The sequence below is a fragment of the Vitis vinifera genome, chromosome 14 (assembly GCF_030704535.1).
Source record: "Vitis vinifera cultivar Pinot Noir 40024 chromosome 14, ASM3070453v1".
In the NCBI taxonomy this organism is placed as follows: Eukaryota; Viridiplantae; Streptophyta; class Magnoliopsida; order Vitales; family Vitaceae; genus Vitis; species Vitis vinifera.
Window position 1 is genome coordinate 29,517,430 of NC_081818.1, and position 21,569 is coordinate 29,538,998.

Here is a 21,569-nt window from a genome sequence, read left to right on the forward strand (position 1 = left end):
ACCTGTTTAAAGTTTGAGATTGAACTACTCTTACGTACTATTCTTTTTTAAATTCAACTAAAAATTGCCTTACGTGATTGCAATTTTATTCCACTGGTTGAACACTTGGTTCTGTTTGAATAAATGGCTTTCTAATCCATAGAAGTGTTCAGTGATATCGTAAAACTGGAAGAGTACTCGGTTTTTTTACTTTTTACAAGAAACGTAACGGTCTATTTTTTTTTTGCATGAGATAGAGTTCAAATGGATTAATGTTCGTGAGAGATCATCATCCAGTTTCTACCTCTCAACAAACTCTAATTTGCTCCTATTAAGAATTAGTCATCCATTTCAGACAAATAAAGAACCGGCACGGTATCATTCCTTTTGCCGAACTCTGCAGCCATCATTATCCTCTATCTAGTCCAGCCCAAAAGAAATACCAATCATATTCATATATAACAAGGGAATACAAGTAAAGGGTAAGAAACCTGGGCTTGATGACTGAAATTTTAGTCCCGCAACACTTGGAGATTGCTTATATATATAGTTCGACATATTCTTTTAGAACCTTGCTCTTTATTATTAAATTAGCCAAGGAAGGCAAACCTATCCACTGGGAAATAATCAATGGAAGATCATGGTAGGGAGATTGTGATGTATACTTCTACTTCTGGTGGTAAGGGAAGCAAAATGTTGTTTGTTCCAGATCGCACAAACCGGCTACATGAAAGTAAAATTAGAGGGGAAAAATGAATTTGCTAGTCCATTCCATACTGAATGCTCTTTTGTATGTTTCGTCTCTCTTTTGACAATTGGCATTTGATCTAAATCCTGAGCTACTTCTTCAACGAAGAATTTCTAATTTGTTACTATACAAGTCCAAATGCAAGCATCTTTAAAGTTACTTCCCTTCCCCCCCAAAAACACCTAGTTACCCAAAATAAATAGGAGTCTAGAGGACTTCGGGCAAAATGCTACAGCTTTAGGAAAAATAGTACAATAACAAGGTTGATCAGCACCAGTGTCATGGTTACAGCTACTGTCACTTTCCATGAAAGGATGCACATTGCCCTACATCCTCCACTGGTTTCAATTTTTCTGTCTCATCTTGTCTGTAGTTGCATTCCTTATGTTCAATGTGTCAGCTGCACATGAAAATTTGAGCAGTGCATCTGGTTTATTTTTCTCCAGCATCACACTTCCAGTCTTCACACCTCTGTAAATTTAGATTGGTATTCATTTATTACACTTTGAACAACTGTAGCAAATTTGCAGGGTATTAAGTTACACATGAAAGAAATGGAAGATGAAAGGAAAGACCAAGATGCCATTCGACAATAGGTTCATTTTTTTCCAATTTATCATCACATGACTGCATGTAAAAAAGAAGAAGAAGAAGAGACTGGTCTTTGTGCCTGGGAATCTCAATCCTGATGCATGGGAATTTAAGGAGGCCTTTTTCTTAAGGAAGTTCTAGCAACCAGAGGGAAAGAGATGGCAGAAGGAAACGGTGAAGAAGATGAGGCAGTCACAGGACAGAACACAAACCAAAGAATCCACTCAAAGAAACACAATTTCTAAAGAGGACATTCTTCCTTTCCTTCCTTTTATTTTTGATAGAAATTTTTCTAGAGGAACCCACACCTAAGGAAAGGAATAAAGGTAGGAGAATCTAGCAACACAAAGAGCAAGTAGAAAATGAAGCTAGAGCATATACCAAGATTGAATTGTTACATATAGAAAAGCTGTGAGAATCTCAAAAATAGAAAAAAAGTCAATGATATTTAACAAAATGATATAGAAGTAAGGTTTGACATCAAAACACCCATGATATCCAATAATATTGTTGAAATAGATTTTTTGGTTCTTAGGACTAAGATTTTACTAGGGAGTTTCTTTAAATAGTTCAAAAGGACTTGATAAGAAGATCTGTAGCTAGTTTGTGTTAATGGTGCTGTTGGTTCTAGCGATTTTCTACCTTCCAAAGGAAAAAAGAAGCATACTAATGCTACAGATACATGACTTTTCCCAATCTACCATCAGCTCTTGATACCAAATTATATGAGTGTAGAAAGGATTAATGCTATTCAACATCGCCCAACAGACTTGTAGCATAAATGACCGCAACTTTGTGAAGAATTATATTGTTTATTATATTGTCTGATGTAGAAGCAAACAGGCCAAACAATTTAGCAAATAAAGCATTTTCCTACTGAAAAAAAATTGACTACAAGATGGCTTCATCCTTGAAGCATTGTGAAAGAAGAGTATAAGTACTGATGGATATCAGACCCATGGGGAATCAGGTAAGGTAAAATCATCTATTTTCTTTTCTTATTTAGTAGATTGTTTGCACAGTTGATTGATCTGTAGTTTTTTACATTTGCAGAGTTTCTGGGAGACTATGTAGATGGTTTTCCATGTATATGTAGTGTCATTTTGTAATGATTGTATTACAATCATCTCTGATTGTATTACAATCATCTCTGATTGATTAAGTTGTTAAATCTGAGAATCTAGATGTAAAAAAAAAATAATAATAAAAAAAAAAATCAGGATACAAATTGCTTACAATACCTATTCACCCTCCCTTTAGGTAGTTCTATAGTTATATAATACATCATGGAGCTCCACGTTATGCATGTGCCGTGTAAAAATTCATATGGATTACTGTGCAAAAATGTGGGGGGTTAAAAGAGAACATATGTAAATCATTGGGCTTGTTTCTCTGCCTATGGCTTTCAATAACTTTGAAAAAGGCTACTCTAGCATAGAGATGGAAGATTCATAGCATGGCAGTATAAGAACAGAGAAATAATGGTAACTTGAGAAGTAGTAGTGCCAAAATACAAGATAGGACGCTGTAGAAGAACAAGTACCTGGCAATAATTTTATGCTGCTACCTTTTCTGAATGCTCATGCTGAGGAAACTTCTCATGCTCAGGAGACTTCTCATGCCTTCTCCTGCAAAGCAGAAAGATGGTGTTGTTATTTAGGATATGTAAGAAGACAAAGTATCAATGTGGATTGGTAGAAAAGCATTATGGGCATTAAGGGGAGGAGTTGACATCCCTGTTATAGAAGTCAAAGAAGATGTTTAAAAGTTCTGCTATACTCAGATGATTTATTATATTTCAATAGGTTCAAAGAAATGATCTGATCACTTTGTGGACATTTCAGATGGGAAGATTTGAAAAGAAAAGCAGAAGCTAATTTGGCTAGCTGCTATAGCACTCAAAACAGAGTATGAACTGCTTCCCAACCCCCAGGCCACCAAGCCACAGAAATTGTCATCAGAATCACTAGGGTCCTAACAATATCTGCTGTCATCACACATTCTTGACCAATATCACCATTTTCAGGGCAAATGTTTCCCAAAGGTATCCCTAGTGTATTAAGAAATCTTTTATTTTGGTTAAACAATTCAATACCGCAACTGCAACCAGCCTAACACTGCCAGCAGCATGGATAAAACCATTGGGAACCACCACAACCACCTCTGCACCATCCATCAGCACCCAATACCACCTCTTCACCAATCCCCACCATGGCATCCCTGCTAGTCCACTACTTTGCCCTATCAATGTGTGCAACAACAATGACAGCTTTTACAACAGTCGTTACTGCATTCTTAGAAAGTATTGGCTGTGCCCACTGGATTAGTTAGGAGAAAAAAACCTTGAAATAGTGGATTACATAATTAGGCAGAAGTAGCAGAAAATTAAATCAATAATAACCAGTTATAGCTACTAGATGCTAGAGTGCTCATTCTGAGAAAGTTATTACTTCAAGAAGAAATCAAGGATTCAACAAACTTACTCGTCAAATAATTTTACGAGTGACCTTGGCCTCTCATAACCATCTTCCTTCTGTTGAGGCTTTGGCTTCCCTGCCTGCCTTGATTCTGGTTTCCAGCAAGCTTTACTGAGAGACTGGCCCAGTAAATCAGCAATCCCCGTTGCCATTGTCTCAGCCTTCTTTACATATGGAAATGTTTCCTCCGTGAAGTGGTGTGACAACCATAGATACATTGACAGCACTTGATGCTTAGTCTCAAGATCCAAGAGCTCTGAATCATTGCGAGCAGAACCCTTGGGCATGCCCATTGCAATATTAACAGGGAGATTTTGACTGTAAGATGAAGCAAACCTCAGAAGATGGTACATTGCTTTTGGATCTCTAATATTAACTGGCGCAAAGCAAAAGTTGAAACGATCTTCTAGAGATAGTCCCTGAACTTTCTGCAACATATTTGCAACCTTCTTTATATGATCATGTCGACACAAGAAGTAAGATCCATCTAATTGGCAATTTTCACTGAACTTTTCTAGTAGATGCGAGAGAGTGACATCTGGGAGCTGCCCTGCAAATAACTCAACCTGCTCAAAGAAAGGAAAGAGACCCACTTTCTTAATGTCATCAAAAGGTTGCTTCAAACACTCGATCAAGTAATCCAAATCATCCAAATGCAAGGTGGTAGTGAGTCCATCAGGATATCGACTCCCCCTCCGACCAGCTCTTCCAGCAATCTGCTTCACCTGTGTAGCTGGAACTGGAACAATCTTGTCCCCATTGTACTTAGAAAGGCTATAGAAAACAACCCTTCTGATATTAAGATTCAAACCCATCCCCACTGCATCACTCGCAACCAAGACGTCATATTCATTATCTGGATCATTGAACAGGCTAGCTTGCTGTCTACGAGTCTCTGGAGGCAAGGCACCATAAATAACACAACAGCGATGGTTGGTGTGTTTCTCAATTGCCAATTTCACTTCAAATATCTCCCTCCTTGAGAAAGCAACAACACAATCTCCAGATCGAACATTTTGAAGTTCCCCCAACAGGGTCTTGGCCTCAACCACCAATGGCTTGAACCTCTCATAATGTTGTTCAAACAACTCATCACCAGTTTCTGAGCATATTTTTCGAACAACATTCAGAACACTCGGATCACCACACAAATGTATCTCATCAGCCTTCAATCCGAGCAAGGCCCGCGTCCACGCATACCCTCTGCAAGGGTCTGACATCATCTGAATTTCATCAATAACAGCCACATCATATATATCATCAGTAGACACCATTTCCACAGTACATGAAGTATGGTTTGAAAATGGGACGTTTTTCTTTTCTTGACCTGTGTGAAGGCTACAATAGATCCCAAGGGCATTCACCTTATCGAAAACTTCCATAGCCAATAACCTAAGAGGGCTACAATAGATACCCTTCTTTGCTTCCATATATCTTTGCAAAGCATTGTATGTCTTACCACTATTCGTTGGACCACAATGATAGATGATCTTCCGCTTCATCGCCCGGGCAAATGGGAACCAAGTATGAGGTTTGGTGAGGTCTGCTGACTTGATCATACTCCTGAATCGCTTAATCTCATCAGGAAACTCTTCCAAACAAAATTCAACAAATATGGGAAAGAGGAACTTAACAGCAGCATCACCTGGACCAAGTGAGGCCAGGTACTTGGCTACATCAGCAGTACATTTCTTACTCATAAAACTTCGGAACTTGCTTGCTGCGGTGGGGAAGAATGACATTCCAATGTATATAGCCAGAGCCTGATTGGCAGCCCAACCTGACTTGCGGAAATGATGTAAAATCTCAGATACCATCTCCCAATCCGACTTTGTTGGCTTTGCAGACGTCTGAGAATCACAAAGCTCCCGGTATAATTCTGCAGGATCCCGATATGCGACGTGCTCATAACCTACACTCTCCCCAGAGCCCACATCATCAGAACTGTTCCCAGATTCAACCATGGATGAATCACAATTACTCTTGCCCTCATCTCCATTTTCAACCATTGTTGAATCAGAGATACTACTAACATCGTCCCCATCCTCAATTGTCAAACCAGGGACAGTATTCTCATCTCCATCACCATCTTCCCTCATTGATGAGAAGTGTCTCGCCCCAATAGAATTGCGAAAATCCCTTAAATTCGGACTTCCTGAGGCTGATTGAAGATGAACCAGGTTCATCAAACTTGTAAAAAATGCGGGTTTTGACAAATCAAAAGCGGAGGCAGTTGGGTTTCTCCATTCTCCAAACGAATGGATGCAGCGCTTCGATGGAAAAACCCTAAACCGAGAAACATCGTGTTTGGATGAACGTATTCTAGATAGAAGTGCTGCTGGGCCTCTTGCCATTGAACACCCACATCCAATTTCAACACAATTTCCGGCAATGCATGAACTAATTCATGACAGCAAAGAAGAAATTAATTATAGAATAATTAGAACCCACACCTGACTGAATGAGGGAGAAAGCAGAGAGAAAATGAAGGGAAAGGGGTGGTCAGGGTTAAGACTCTAAAACCCTAAACCCTCTTTGAGGTTTGTTAGCTAGGGGCAACTCGTTGTTGATTCGTTGAGTTTGAGGGACATGACTCGGGACTCAGGAAAACCCTGAGCCCAATAGACCTAGTACCTACTATTCAGGCCTGAGAAGAGAGTAGAAGCCCAGCCCAGCCCAATCCTAATCCTAATCCTATCCCTATCCATTTTTCCTGTATAACAGTTCTCCTCAAGAACCCTAATTTCTTACCATTTTTTTTTTTCAGACCAAAAAGGAAAAAAAATGCAAATACTAGCTTGCAGTTTGCCTCTACAGTCTCACAGAATTATGGGTAGGCGTGAAGTCTGTTTTGATGGCATTTCCAACGCCTGTTCTCCCACTGCTTGTCTCAACGACGCCGTTTCCTCTAACTCCATTCCCAGGTTCTGGCATTGCTGCTTCTCGTAGCATACAAACAAAAACACAAGTTCAATGCGATTCCTATTGTTGATTTGATGTTGCAAGAACCAAAAGAAAGTGGGTTATTAAGTTGATTTTATTGGGTTGCATAAGTCGGTTAATGAGACTGTATCATGCTGATTTCAGATGTTAATGATTCTTATACTCTTTTTATGATGTTGATATTAACAAATAAAGTGCAGTTTAGGGAAGAAATAGGTATATCATACTGCTCATAAGGCCATTTTTCAATATTTTCTTTATATTCTAGAAGACAACACTTCTTCCACCTGCCCACGCAAGGGGTTGTAGTGTAAGTGTACTTGTTTCAGTTGTTTGGGTATGATTGTATTATAATTAAGAGACATGTGGATTGTGAACTGAATCATTCATTTTTTCAAACAATTCCAGATCATAAGAAAAGGAAAAGATTGATTTTTTATATTTTTTTTAATTATCATTCATCTTTGAGGCTAATATGCCATTTTGTATATTTTGGACTACGTGGGAAAATAATATTTAAAGGTGTGGAGTAGTCCAGCTTGGTGGTGAAAGTCATGCTTCTAAAGGCCTTTTATTCTTGTGATCTAATGAGGGAATGGGTTTAGCTAATCTGTCGTTTCTGGATTTTGTGGACGGTTTCTATAGGTTAGCTTGGCAAAGGTCTAGGGTCTTTCGTTTGTGTGCAGATTGTATACATTGTGTACTACTATTCATCTTTAAGGCTATGTATGTAATTGATATTAGTTATTGTATTGTCTAGAGGTGTATATTCTATCTTTGTCCATGATGTTATCATTGTGATTTTAGTGTGCTTTTTTTTTTTTTTTTCTAGATTTTGTTTCAGGTGTATTGATATTTAATCCAATTGATGTTTTAGACCTGTTGACGATCAGACCAAGGATTTGGGTGTTGTAATACGCAAGAACATTCCTCTCACAACAAGGCGGACGTTGTTTGCAAGTTTACTTATGTATTCGTGGTATCATCCTTCAAGGTACTTATCAGGTTCGCACACGGTTTGGCTTGATTTCCCTTCAGACCAATTTAAATTTTGTATTAGGCTAGTTGTATGATTTAATTGTCTTGAATATTCCTTAAGCTGTTTGATTCTCTGGAAATCAGTTAAATGAGTCACATTGGCACATTAGTTAGTCTCTGATTAAAGCAACTTCATGTAAATGGCCTGTAGCTTGGGTTTATGGCCAATGTTGATCAATGTGGGGTTTTTCTTATTGATTTATTTTCCAACTTGTCAGTTTGAATTAGAAGTTTAAGTGTTTTAGAAGAAAACCTCAATCTTGGTGAAGAACTCATCAAAGTTTTATGGGACTGAGCCAGAAAGCAAATGTTGTTCTATTTTTCAGAAAGGAAAAGAGAGAATCAATAGAAATCTTTTCTTCGCTCTGTTGCTATTCAGCCAAGGGATGCATGCCTGCCTTAATGGTCATGTCTATTTGAACCCACAGTTATTTCCCTTGATTAAGCCTGTACAGACACAGAAAAAGGATAAGCTTTTGGTCATATTGAAGAAGAAATGTAAGGCTTTGGTTTGGAGGATACCTACTTGTACAGCCATGTTATCTGTATAAGCTATATGTGGGTAATAGAGATAATATGGGTTAAACAATAAAAAGGGACATTTAGGCAGTTTTAATACAGTTGTTCTTTACCAATCAAAAGAAGAAGAAGAAGAAAAGGGGCCTTTAGGCAGTTTTAATACAATTATTCTTTACCAATCAAGAAGAAGAAGAAAAACAATAAAAAGGGACATTAGCCTGTGGTTCTTGGTACCAACTGATATGCTATCCAGCAAAAAACATGTTTTCACTGTGTTAAATGCTGGCTCTGTTTGAACCCGCGAAGGTAGCCCAGGTGGTCAGGGCGAATACTGGGAAGTGTGGTCCCAGTAAGTGGCACATGGTTCTGGGTTAGAATCCTGCCACTAATGGTACCCTGAATTTACCCTGTGCGGGTTGTTGTGGGACAGTCAGCATTCCGAGGTTTGGGTCCCTATTGAGAGTCCTAAGGGTTTGGCCATGGAAGGTTCCTCGGTTATAAAAAAAAAAAAAGAAAAAAAAAATGCTGGCTCTGTTTGATTGTGTTTAAAATCTTTTAAATAGTCTTTCATTCATTTGTACTGTCACCAGTTCCCCCTGCTGGTGAAGCATGCAGCTTCATATCTAGGGGTTGCTTCTAATCAGTGGTCTTGTTGGATGTACAGCACATGCTTTAGGAGATCCATCTGTGACAATTGAAGAAGTAACTCCCCCTGTTTCCCCTTCTGGGCCACTCTTCCCTACTGAGGTTTATGTTAAACTCCATAATTCAGATGTTCCTATTTTTATTTCATATTGTTCTTTAATAATGTTTGCACTTGGTACTCCTTTATGGGTTATGGAAGGTGAATTGATATGTGTTTAATTGACAGGAAAGAATTGTTCAACTCTTTGAAAGGAACACTTACTCTGTTGTCAACATTTTTGACGTAACATTGCGCCCTCAACTTAATGTAACAGGTGCAGTTGAGGTAATTCTATGATTTCTATCCCTTAAAACTTAAGAATAGTGCACCAGATTTCTTAATGTAACAGGTGTTGTTCAGGTAATTCTATTATTTCTATCCATTAAACTTAAGAAGAGTGAATCAGATTTCAGGCAGAGAAAAAAGTTTATAAACCAAGAAGCCTCACAAGTTCATGCATTTTTCTGCTTGCTCAAGCATTGTATGCTTCTGCTTCTTAATTTTTGCTCACTGTTATGACTTATTAGATAGTTTCAAAACAAATGATTCTTAAATGCATTTATCAGGTTCCTGAAGGAAATGGTTCTGGAGTAGTCTGGGATGAACAAGGACACATTGTGACAAATTATCATGGTAAGAACTATTAAAGGAGCCAAAGGCAATTTTATGTTGGTAGAGAAAAGATAATTCATTGCTATCCTCCATATAATGGGTAGGTGCACTCAGCAATAACCTCTTTTGTTAAATGATGTTTTCATACGGAGACAGTTGTTTCATTGTGTAGAGAAATAGTAACCTGTACTTGATCAACATGACTTTTTCTACTAAGTACGTAAGTTTTCAAGGAATACCTCTAGTATGGTATCTGTTTGGACCTTCCTTACTGCTCTTTGGATATTGCTAAGTCTTGTTACTTTTGTTATTGATCAAGAAATTCATTTGGGCTATTCATGAGCCATCCTGTAAATCCTTTGGCATGTTTTGATTTTAGCCTTTCTCAGCCACCTTTGGACAGTTGGCTAATTTTCTGAAGTTCAGTTGTCAACCATGATGTGCTCTCATGGATATGGCATCATCAAAATGCAATTATTATATTGATTTTGATTTGGTGATTATCATTCTAAGATTTCTTGATGGCTATAATTCTAAATTGACCGTTTATTTTATGCACAGTAATTGGTAATGCCCTTTCAAGAAATTCTAAGCCTGGGCAAGTTGTTGCACGAGTTAACATTCTTGCTTCAGATGGGTGAGTTTTATTGTTCTCAACTTATAGTGATAAATTAAACTACATTGTTAAGTTGGTCTATCTTTGGCTATATAGGACATATGTTGTATCAGTTACTATTATTAAAGGGAAAAGTGTTTTGGGTGTCCACTCTTTTTCTATCTATAAAATGACTTAAATATTCTTACATTAATAATAAAGTAGTAATTACATGGATGTGTATCCACAAATAACCAGTTTTTACCTTTTAACTTATTCTGGAAGTTTCCATATATTACCACTCTCTATGCATGTAATGCTGTTTTCCATCTAATCAGGCTTGTTGCAGCCAGTTTTCTCATTGTATATATTCTTTTGATAGGGTACAAAAGAATTTTGAGGGCAAGTTGATTGGTGCAGATCGAACGAAAGATCTGGCTGTGTTGAAGGTATGCCTTTTTGTTTTAAGCAGAAACAACAGCAAAACTCATTGTTGTTAACTAGCTGGGTGGTTTGTCTTATTAGTTATTTAAGTTATACATTTTTCTTCTTGTTTCTTTCTTTGTTTTTCTTTCCTTGATAGGTTCAAGTTATCCTTAATTGTCTTTGGTAATTTGCTTTTGACTGGTTTTGAACTACCAATTTTCTTAAAAGCTTAAGCTTATAGGCTATGTTTGGTTCCCGGAAAGTACTAAGGAAAGAAAAAAATGTTGAGAAAAATGGTTTTCTCATGTTTGGTTTCACCATAATTTTTTTAAAGAAAATTAAATATAATTAAAATTAGTTAGAAATTTATATATTTTAAAATTATTTAATTTTTATATAATCGAGGAAACTACGTGAAATGAGTTTAAAGAAACATATAAAAATAAGTTATTGATTTTGAATCTACTTTTTATTTTCTTTCATTTTTTCTTTCCTTTCACTTTTCCTCTCTATTTTCTTTCTCTTACATTTTCCCTCAAATTTTCCGAGAATCAAACATAGCCATAGGATTTGGGTTCACAGCGTATATCATACTCTCCAAGACCCACCCTCACATGTAACCTCTTTTTTTGGGCTTACACATGGGCTTAGTAATTTGGGAAATAAACATATGGTGGTGAGGTTCAAACGCATAACCTCCTAAAAGTTTAAGCTTGTAGGATTTGGGTTCACAATATCATACTCTCCAACATATTCTGTTTTTCCCTTCAGTAATTGCAATTTGAACAGTTCTCCATACCTTTTTTAATGATATTAACAGGCCATTAGACAACAACTGCTCCTCCTTACTGTCATCTCATTTGTTCCCCAATCTTTGGTGTAAAATCCTCAGATAATCTAGTAAAATATATCTTTTGAAATATTCCATTTTCTATTTTGCTGTAACATAAGGACTCCATTGCATTTATTTTGGAAATTCTGAGTCAGAATGATTTAACCAAACTTACTTGTTGGCATAAGCAGGGATGTTCAGTCAACCTACCTCTAAGGCCATGATCTTACCTTTGAAATAGTTGCAAGAGTGGAGTGTCAAAATGAAATAAAATTGCATGAGAGAGAGCGAGGGTGATCATGCGAGCGAAGGCGAGGAAGGGGAAAGCCGGGCGGAAAATCGAGGGAAGAGGAAGGGAAATAGATTCGTGGTGGAATCGAAGGTGTTCGAAGTAGAAGCTGAGGAGAGAAATGGCAAGAGCCATGTCATTATCTCGGAAAGCAAGGGAGGGTTAGTGTCTTGGGGCCGGCGAGTGTGGGGCTGCTCATAGAAGGGCTGATTCAGTGCATGAAGGATGGGAAAGATGGAAGATGGGAGAAGGGCTGGAAAGAAAAAGGGAGGATCTATTCCATGGTGAGAGAGGCTAATAGGGGGCCGGGAGCTTCATCCGCCTAGAGGTGACGGATCTTGAGAAAAGGAGATTTGGTATTTGTATACCAAAAGGGAAAGGGGAAAAGGGAGGATGAGTTTCTATGGTGGAGTCACTACGGAGGGTAGGGTTTCGGCTCGAGGAAAAGGAAATTGATCAAGGAGGAAGGGATTTAGGTAGGTCGTATGTGGAAGTGGTTGTATGTGGAAGTGGCCAGGGGCTCTGAGCTCAGTGATACTACAAGGGTCAGAGTAGAGACAAAGGAGGAGGAAATAAGGAACAATGTGAGCAGATTGAAGCAATGCATGATAGGTAAATGGAACCCTAAATCAGCACGAGAAGAGGACCTAGCGAGTTTGGGGTGGTCAGTGGTAAGAGCGTGGGGATTGAAAGGTAAATTAGGCTTGGCTAGACTGGGAAAGGGTTGTGCCCTGCTGGAATTTGAGACGGTGGAAAAAGCCAAGAGGGTCCTAGCCTAGGGGGTGAGATCAGTGGGAGGGACCCAACTAGGTTTGGAGATGTGGAGCCCGAGGTTTGGATGCTCTGTAGAGGGTGAAAATAGGAAAGAAGCTTGGGTGAGGATCCTGGGTCTTCCAATCTTGCTGTGGGTGCCGTCAATCCTGAGGAGAATGGGGGAAGAGTGCGGTGGGTTCTTAGGCATCGATCCTCTAACGGAAAGGAAAGAGGACTTGGAATGGGCAATGATCTAGGTAAAGCTAAATGGAGGGGCCTTGTCGAGTTCGATGGAGATTGGGGTGGAGGGAGAGGTATATGTCGTATCTTTGTGGTGGGAGATTCCGCCGGCAATAAGGAAAAAATAGGGGGATGGCTGAGATGAAGTTGGGCGACAGAGAGGGGAGGTTAGGGGTGGTGGTGATTCACGCGCGGGATGGCGTGTGGGAGAAAAGCCGGGCTCTGAACCTAAGGAACAACGTCGGTCAGATGAAGTGACGGGAGAGCAAGTGGGAGGGGAGGGTGGGGGCGAGTTTGAAAACTGGACCCATCTCGGGCGGGTGACCCGGCAGAGTTCTGGATTTGCGGGCGATGGGTCGAGTTCGTCTGGATCAGGTCTTGGCCCCGTGGGCCTGAAGCAGGACTATGGGCCAACTACGCAAGGCTCGCCTCATTCTAAGGGGGCTGAATTGGCTGCAGTTGGGATGGAACGTGAGCCGGCTGAGGGACGGGCCTCTGAAGGGCTGGAACTCCTGTCCCATGGGCCTGCTATCATGGTTGGGGGCTGTCTGGGCCAATCGTAGACTAAAATCATGGGCACAAGCACTAAAGAGGATCTGGGCCTAAAGCTGGAAACGGAATTCATCAAGTGTTGTGAGAAAGAGGTTAGTGGGAAGCAGATGCCAACTCTCCAGTGCTCAATGGCAGAAAGAGCGATCGTGGATGAAGCCTTCAGGTATGGGTCCACTTCAAATCTAAGGGTTGGGGAATCCTCTCTCTTTTCTTCTTCTCTTTTTGGTCGGACTCCGGAGAGGGAGTTTTGCGATCACTCTGGGGAATTAAGGGAGAGCCGCCAAAAAGAAAACAAGATGAAGCCCGCAGCTATTAGAGGGGGGGGGGGGGGGGGGGGGGCTACAGTGAGTAGAGAGGGCTGCTGGGACCTGATTGAGATCAATTGTGATGCTTTAGAGGTTCAAAACCCGGAATGGACTCCAGTTCTAACCGGGTCCCAGGTTCTAAGGAGCGAGAAGGAGACTAATTGGGAGGAAAGTAGTTTGGCTAAGTTTAGCAAGTTGTTGGGATTTTCAATAGAAGGTCTGGAGAGGGAAATACTAGACTTTTTGTCCAAAATTAGAAAAAGACGGGAAATGATACATAGCAAAGGGTTACTGGAGAAATCAAAATTTGAGAGGGAGCTCAAAAGGTTGGAATGTTCAGTCAAATATAAGGGGAAGGACAAGAAGAACAGTCATTCAAAAAGTAGAGGGGGCCAATTATTGTTGGGTTAATGAATCTGAAACTGATGAGTTGGAATGTGAGGGGTGCAAATGACGTTAATAAAGAAGGATTATTAAGTCTGTGGTTAGAAAACAGAAGGTGGACTTGTTTTGTATCCAGGAGACAAAAATTCAGCTAATGACTGATGGGGTGGTGAAAAGCTTAGGGGTGGGGAGATTCTTAGACTGGAGAACTCTTGAAGCTGCTGGTGCAGCTGGAGGAGTGTTGATTTGTTGGGACAAAAGGTCCTTGGAAATGCTGGAGTGGGAGGAGGGTAAATTCTCAATTTCTTGTAAATTTAGAACTGTGGAAAATGGGGTAGTCTGGGTATTCACGGGTGTTTATGGCCCTTTTACCAAAGAGGATAGGGAGTGTCTTTGGAATGAATTTGGAGCAATCAGAGGTCTTTAGGGTGACCCATGGTGTGTAGGGGGAGATTTTAATGTTATTCTCGCTCAAGGAGAAAGAAGCAGGCAAGGGAGGGTGACCTCATCTATGAGGAGGTTTGCTCAGGTTATGGATGACCTTGAGCTAATTGACCTTCCCCTCCAAGGGGGCTTTTTCACGTGGAGTGGGGGGCTTCATAATCAAGCCTGGGCCAGACTGGATAGATTTTTGGTTTCTCCCAGCTGGCTTGATCAGTTCAGCAATGTGACTCAGAAGAGATTATCTCGGCCTATATCAGATCATTTTCTAATCATAATCGAGGGGGGTGGCAAAAGAAGAGGCCCTTCACCGTTCAGGTTCGAGAACATGTGGCTGAAAGTGGAAGGGTTTAAAGACCTTTTGAGGAGTTGGTGGCAGGGGATGTCCGTCAGTGGTAGGGTTAGCTATAAGCTGGCTACAAAACTGAAGGGGATTAAACAAAACTTACAGGTTTGGAACAAGGAGGTGTTTGGGAACTTGGAAAGTAATAAATTGGCTGCCTTACAGCAAGTGGACTATTGGGATCAAGTGGAAAGTGAGAGGAGCCTGACTGAGGAGGAATTTTCTAGAAAAAAAGAAGCGAAAGAAGGTTATGCTAAGTGGGTTAAGCTGGAGGAGATACACTGGCGGCAGCTCTCAAGGGAGTTGTGGCTAAGAGAAGGGGATAAAAATATGGGGTATTTCCATCGAATGGCAAACGCGCACCGAAGAAGGCAAACAATGGAAAGAATAAAAATCAGTGGGGTCTGGCTGTCAGAGGAGCATGGAGTTAGGACTGGAATAGTAGACGCCTTTCATCGGTTATTAACGGAAGACTCGGAGTGGAAGGCAGATATAGGGGGGTTAAATTTGAATCAGATTAGCCAACAAGAGACGGACATCTTGGAGCTGCCATTCATGGAAGAGGAGGTCCATTCGGCCCTAATGGACATGAATGGGGACAAGGCTCCAGGTCCGGATGGCTTTACGGGGGCCTTTTGGCAATTCTGCTGGGAGTTTGTGAAGGAGGAGGTTATGGAGATGTTCAAGGAATTCCATGAGCATAATGCTTTTCTCAAGAGCCTCAATACCACGTTTTTGGTTATGATCCCCGAAAAAGGAGGAGCGGAGGAGCTAGGGGACGTCAGGCCGATCAGTCTCTTGGGCGAGTTATATAAACTTTTGGCTAAGGTGCTAGCCAATAGGATTAAAAATGTGATTGGTAGAGTGGTCTCTTCAGACCAGAATGCTTTTGTCATGGGTAGGCAGATTTTGGATGCGTCTCTAATCGCTAATGAGGTGATTGACTCATGGAAAAAAGAAGGAAAGAAAGGCCTGATTTGCAAACTAGATATTGAAAAGGCGTACGACAATGTCAATTGGCAGTTCTTGATGAGGGTTATGGAAAAAATGGGTTTTGGGACTAAGTGGAGGGAGTGGATATGGAGCTGCATCTCGACTGCTAAATTCTCAGTGTTAGTAAATGGGGAGCCAACTGGGTTCTTTTCTAGCTCTAAGGGGCTGCGGCAAGGCGACCCTCTATCCCCATATTTGTTTATCATGGGAATGGAGGTGCTGAGTGCCCTTATTCGGAGGGCAGTGGAAGGGGGCTACATCTCTGGATGTAGAATCCAGAGGGGTAGGGGGCAGGCTGTTACTATCTCTCACCTTCTCTTTGCGGAAGATGCCATAGTTTTCTGTGAGGCTAGGAAAGATGATATGACTTTTTTGAGCTGGATTTTATGTTGGTTTGAAGCCGCTTCAGGGCTGAGGATCAATTTGGATAAAAACGAAATTATTCCAGTAGGGGAGGTGGAGGAGATCCTTGAGATGGCTGTGGAGTTGGGCTGCAAGGTAGGTCAGCTGCCTTCAACCTACCTGGGGCTGCCTCTGGGCGTGCCCAATAAAGTTGGTTACGTGTGGGATGGGGTGGAAGAAAGGATGAGATGGAAATTAGCCCTTTGGAAGCGGCAATACATCTCCAAGGGTGGTAGAATCACCCTCATAAAGAGTACGCTGGCTAGCATGCCATTATATCAACTGTCCCTCTTCCATATGCCTAAGGTAGTGGCAAGAAGACTAGAAAAATTGCAAAGAGATTTCTTGTGGGGAGGGGGAAGTACGGGAAGAAAAACACACCTAGTCAATTAGGAGAGGGTGTGTGGGGGCAAGGAAAAGGGGGGGCTTGGTTTGAGGAAACTAGTCCATTTGAACAAAGCCCTACTTGGAAAATGGGTGTGGAGATTTGCTCGTGCCAAGGAGGAGTTGTGGAAACGTGTTCTTGTGGCAAAATATGGGCAAGAGGAATTTGGGTGGAGGACTAAAAAAGCAAATGGGGTGTTTGGTGTTGGGGTTTGGAAGGAGATTCTGAAAGAAGCTGATTGGTGTTGGGAAAATATGATTTTTAAGGTAGGAAAAGGCACCAAAATCAGGTTTTGGAAGGACCCTTGGTGTGGGGATGTGGAGCTGGCCCGGAGGTTCCCTCAACTCTTCAATGTGGCTGCCCAAAAGAGTGCCACTATGGGGGATTTATGGGACCAGAATTCTGGCCAAGGAGGTTGGAACCTAAGGTTTATTAGAGGCTTCAATGATTGGGAGCTGACCTTGGTCGACGAATTGCTTCAAATCCTAAGGAGTCAAAGAATTACCTTGGAGGAGGACTTGGCCTTATGGAAGGGAGGAAAAAATGGGAAGTTTGACGTCAAGGAAGCGTATGGGCTGATGATTAGCCATAGTTCCCCTTTGTTTCCCAAAAAGGGCATTTGGGTGGAGAACGTTCCTTCTAAGCTAGCGTTTTTTGCGTGGGAAGCTACTTGGGGGAGGGTTCTTACTCTTGATAGGCTTCAAAAGAGAGGATGATAGTTTCCTAATCGATGTTACCTATGTGGTAGTGATGAGGAAAACATTAATCATCTTCTTATCCATTGTACAGTGGCTAGTGTGTTGTGGGGGATGGTTCTTAGTCTGGTTGGAGCCCAGTGGGTCTTTCCAAAAACTGTAAAGGAGGCGGTGATCAGCTGGAAAGGTTCTTTTGTGGGTAAAAAGAGGAAGAAAATTTGGAGAGCCATACCGTTATTTATTTTCTGGACGGTGTGGAAGGAAAGGAATAGATTAGCATTCAGGGGGGGGGGGGTGGGGGGGGTTAGCTATACAGAAAGTAAAGAATTCTTTTGTTTGTAATATGTGGGGGTGGGCAAAATTGTATAATGGTGTGAAGCCTCGTTCCTTATAGGTTTCCTGGAGTGGATAGCCTCCAGTTAAGGGCTGGTGGGTTTTGTTGTTTTTTGGTCTTTTTGTTGTGAGGCCTTCGTCGCCTCGTATACTCTCTGTATGCTTGCCTTATGCTAATATATGTGTTTACTTATCGAAAAAAAAGAGTGGAGTGTCAAAAGGATATAATTGCATGTGCAGTAACAGATTATCAGTGAATTGGGGTATGCAGATACTATGTAGCAGCGGGAGGAATTCAAACTTGAGACCTCTAGGTTTGGTACCATGTTAAGCTATCAACTTTCCTTAAAGCTTAACCCATTAGGACAAATGTGTATCAGGCTGACAAAATGAAATCACCAACTTCGTGAATTGTTAAAAAATAGGACTCAGCCACAGTGAAGACATGACAAAATGCAGACACACATGATGTCTCCAACCATCACAGATAAGTCTTGGCTAAATTTCCAAAACTTATGTGTCAAGACATGTGTCCTAAGGGTGGTAGAAAAGTGTAGTGTAGCTGTTAAGTAGACTTTTGTGTCAGATGTGTCCCCTGCAGATGCAAGAGAAGTGTAGTGTAGCCATTAAGTAAACTTATGTGCTAGATGTGTTAGAAAAATAGTGTAGCTGTTGGTTTCTAATACATAACTAAAAAGGTTTTTGTATCTGCCGCATGCTAGATAGAAGCCTCTGAAGATCTGTTGAGGCCAATGAAGGTGGGCCAGTCTTCTTATCTTAGAGTTGGCCAGCAGTGTTTAGCAATTGGAAATCCATTTGGGTTTGATCACACCCTCACTGTTGGGGTTATTAGTGGATTGAATCGAGACATCTTCAGCCAAACTGGAGTCACAATTGGTGGAGGAATTCAAACAGATGCAGCCATAAATCCTGGGAACAGGTTGGTCCTTTACATTTTACTGTACTCCTAAAATCTTAATTTGTTGAAGTCTTAATTCCAGCTCCACTGCTCCTCCATTTATCCCATTCTACATCAAGGATGTTTAATTTGATGCCAATTTCTCTTTCATTATCGTTTCTTTAGTTGTTAGACTTGGTGACACTTTTTCTTTGCACTACTAAGAAACAAATATGATTTCTGACTTGTTCATTGCCTACTGCTTCATTATTTCCTCTGACTGTGGCAGTGGAGGCCCTCTACTGGATTCTAAGGGAAATTTGATTGGAATTAACACAGCAATATTTACTCAAACAGGTAACATTCCAATTTTCTATTTCGCAAACCCCTTGCATTTCTTAGTGTTGAATGGAAGTCAGGAAACCCCAGCAACTCCATTGAATCTGATAGCCACAAATTAAAGAATGATTCAATTCTATGCTTGTGCTGTTCCTTTTGTTAAGGATATGACTGAAAAAGCCCTGGTTGCCTAGTTGGTTCCTATAAACTCCGTTTTTAAGAATGTGTTGCCTCAAGTTAACAGTTGCATAGATACCTTGAGTTTAACTTCTGTTTTTGGTATGGCAGGGACATCGGCAGGTGTTGGATTTGCCATCCCATCCTCAACTGTACTCAAGATAGTACCTCAGTTGATCCAATATGGCAAAGTAAGTTCTTTCACAATATCTTTATACTGGCTGTAATCCTGTCTTCTTCCCCTTGTTCTTGTATCTTTTCTAGTTCTCTGCAAATTTGACCACTTTTGTTTTGTTTATTCAATATGATTTAGCTTTTGTGAAATAGAGATTACTACCAATAGTGCAAAAACAATTTGGAAATTAGATTCTATTTCATCTGATCTAAAGCTAATGCATTTACGTATTTCTTATTTCATTTTCCATTCATGTTAGGTTGTTCGAGCTGGTTTGAATGCAGATATTGCTCCAGACTTGGTTGCCAATCAACTGAATGTTCGAAATGGAGCCCTTGTTTTGCTGGTACACTTGCTAGTTCTCAGATTGCCCATTAGTGAATTCCCTTCTATATCCTTATGGGGGGTTCTGTATTTGGTCTATGACCACTGCTATTGCTGTTAGATTATACTTGCCTAAATTTACCATCTGGTGCTATAGGTTCCTGGTGATAGTCTTGCCGCCAAGGCTGGTCTACTTCCCACCACAAGGGGTTTTGCTGGTAATATTATGCTTGGAGATATAATTGTTGCAGTTGACAACAAACCTGTAAGCTGTCATTAGCCATCTCTTACTGCAATTCCTTTTGTTTTTGCATGATAATGTATTTCTTGTATTTCAAGCTGCAAGATTGAATGCCTGCATATTTATGCAGCACAAGACTGTCCTCTGTTGTTGTACATGTGGTGCACTGGTAGAAATGTCTAAACCAAAATTCTCTAGGTTCCACTTTGAAGCTCTTCTATGTTTGCCACTGCCTCCATCTTGGAGAACTGCTTTCTGGTTGAGCATTTCAAGGAAGCACTTTGACCTGAAAAAAATGTAGTCATTTATGTTGTAGGTGAACAGTGGCTTTTAGGCATAAAAACAAGTTTCAGAAGAAATTTGGTAGCTAGAGACATTCATTGTAGGGGATTTTTAGAAGTTCATTGGAAATGAAAACATTCCATGTGACAGCCAAGAATATGACAGTTCTGTGCTCATGAATAGAGTCATCTTTTGTTGTAGCTTCAGTCCCTAGAGAATTGCTTCATGGTCTCCACACTTGAAGCATTTTTGAATCAAATATAGGTTTTGGTGACTCAGTTCATGCAAATGTCAACTTTTGTGCATGAATAGAGAGGTCTGAATGTATGAATGTATTTGCCCAAGCATTATAGAGGCAGTTCAAGCCATCAAATAAAATTCATTAAATCCTAATTGTTATGGAGTTTTAATTCACTTCCATTGCATTCTGAAATTCAGAATTTTTTTTCTAGACATAAGTTAAGATTGTTTAACTACTTTGGAGGCTGTGCCACATAGCTAGGTTCAGATCCTTTGGTTAAATACTTTCTTTACCTACTGTTCCCACCCCCTTATGCAACTCATTAAGCTAAATGGATTTTTCTCCAAAAACTCTTTCTCAAGAGCCCATTAATTTCTTATTTCTGATTTCCGCTTAGGGGCCCCAAAAAGTCTTCTTTTGATAGGATCAGGAATATGTGCCAAACACTACCAAAAACTTTACTTCATTACTTGATCCCTTCCCAAAATTTTCATATTCTTTTAGGTAGACAACTCAATAATCTGAATCACATTCTTTTGTGTGGTCAACAAATTTGGTCAGTATTTAGGTTGGCCATTCAAACCTAATTTTCTCATTCATAACTTTAGAGGCTGGAAAGATGGAGATCATGTGTGAAAGGCTAAAATAGTGCACAAATGCACTCTTCAACAGACTATACTGGTTTCTGTTCATTTGCAGTTAAGATTTAAGAAAAATGTGACCTGGAATTCATAATTACCTCCTAATGGAACTGTGGTTGGGCAGGTTAGAAGCAAAGCAGAGTTATACAAGGCATTGGATGACTACAATGTCGGAGATAAAGTCCTCTTCAAGATTCAAAGAGGCGCTGACATTCTGGAACTGCCTATAGTCTTGGAGGAAAAAAGTTCCTGACAAGAGGTGCTTAGTATCCCATTCTTTTTTCCTATATGATAATTATTAATAGTTATCTTTTAATTTTGATTTTTTTTCTTTTTATAATTTCCTCTGCAGTTGCATATTGGGGAAATAGCCTCGAACGTAATGTAAAATGAAACTGTTGTGTACATAATTATTTAGTTCAATGCTAGTCGTTTCAAATTTAGTGTCCCCAATTTTTTCAAAACAAGAACTATCATGTGAATCTTTGTTAAACATTTTTTTGAAGGCATGTTTGGACATCCCAAGGATGAAATCATTCCTGTTGTTGTTGAAGTACGTTTGAAAAGGTTCAATGGTTAGAACTTCTGCTCCCTTCGGTTTTTTTTTGATAGAATAAAGAAAATATATCAACAGGGCCAGGCAAAGATGCACCAAAGTGCATAGGTCATTTACAAAAGAGGCCAAAAAAAA

At 40.3% G+C, this 21,569-nt stretch overlaps 2 protein-coding genes across 5 annotated transcripts; one reads left to right on the forward strand and one right to left on the reverse strand.

The window, feature by feature from the left end:
- Positions 1-718: 718 nt before the first annotated feature.
- LOC100853943 (DExH-box ATP-dependent RNA helicase DExH18, mitochondrial) lies at positions 719-6,382 on the reverse strand. Its single transcript, XM_003633803.4, has 3 exons — positions 3,802-6,382; positions 2,862-2,946; positions 719-1,198 (listed from the first exon to the last, which is right to left on the reverse strand). Exons 1-2 carry the CDS (start codon positions 6,147-6,149, stop codon positions 2,874-2,876), a joined length of 2,421 nt encoding a protein of 806 aa, XP_003633851.1. The 5' UTR covers positions 6,150-6,382; the 3' UTR covers positions 719-1,198; positions 2,862-2,873.
- A 197-nt stretch (positions 6,383-6,579) lies between these two features.
- On the forward strand, positions 6,580-21,326 carry LOC100249197 (protease Do-like 8, chloroplastic). 4 transcript variants are annotated; one of them, XM_010662759.3, is made up of 14 exons: positions 6,580-6,719; positions 7,616-7,743; positions 8,960-9,042; positions 9,167-9,265; positions 9,547-9,613; positions 10,154-10,229; positions 10,570-10,636; positions 18,283-18,500; positions 18,748-18,815; positions 19,086-19,165; positions 19,409-19,495; positions 19,631-19,738; positions 21,003-21,137; positions 21,231-21,326. In XM_010662759.3, exons 1-13 carry the CDS (start codon positions 6,580-6,582, stop codon positions 21,129-21,131), a joined length of 1,350 nt encoding a protein of 449 aa, XP_010661061.1. In that variant the 3' UTR covers positions 21,132-21,137; positions 21,231-21,326. The 4 variants fall into 4 exon arrangements, with proteins under 4 accessions (XP_010661061.1, XP_002278099.2, XP_059598344.1 ...); XM_002278063.5 differs by having other exon boundaries at positions 21,003-21,326; XM_059742361.1 differs by having other exon boundaries at positions 6,629-6,719; positions 7,571-7,743; positions 21,003-21,326.
- Positions 21,327-21,569: the final 243 nt, after the last annotated feature.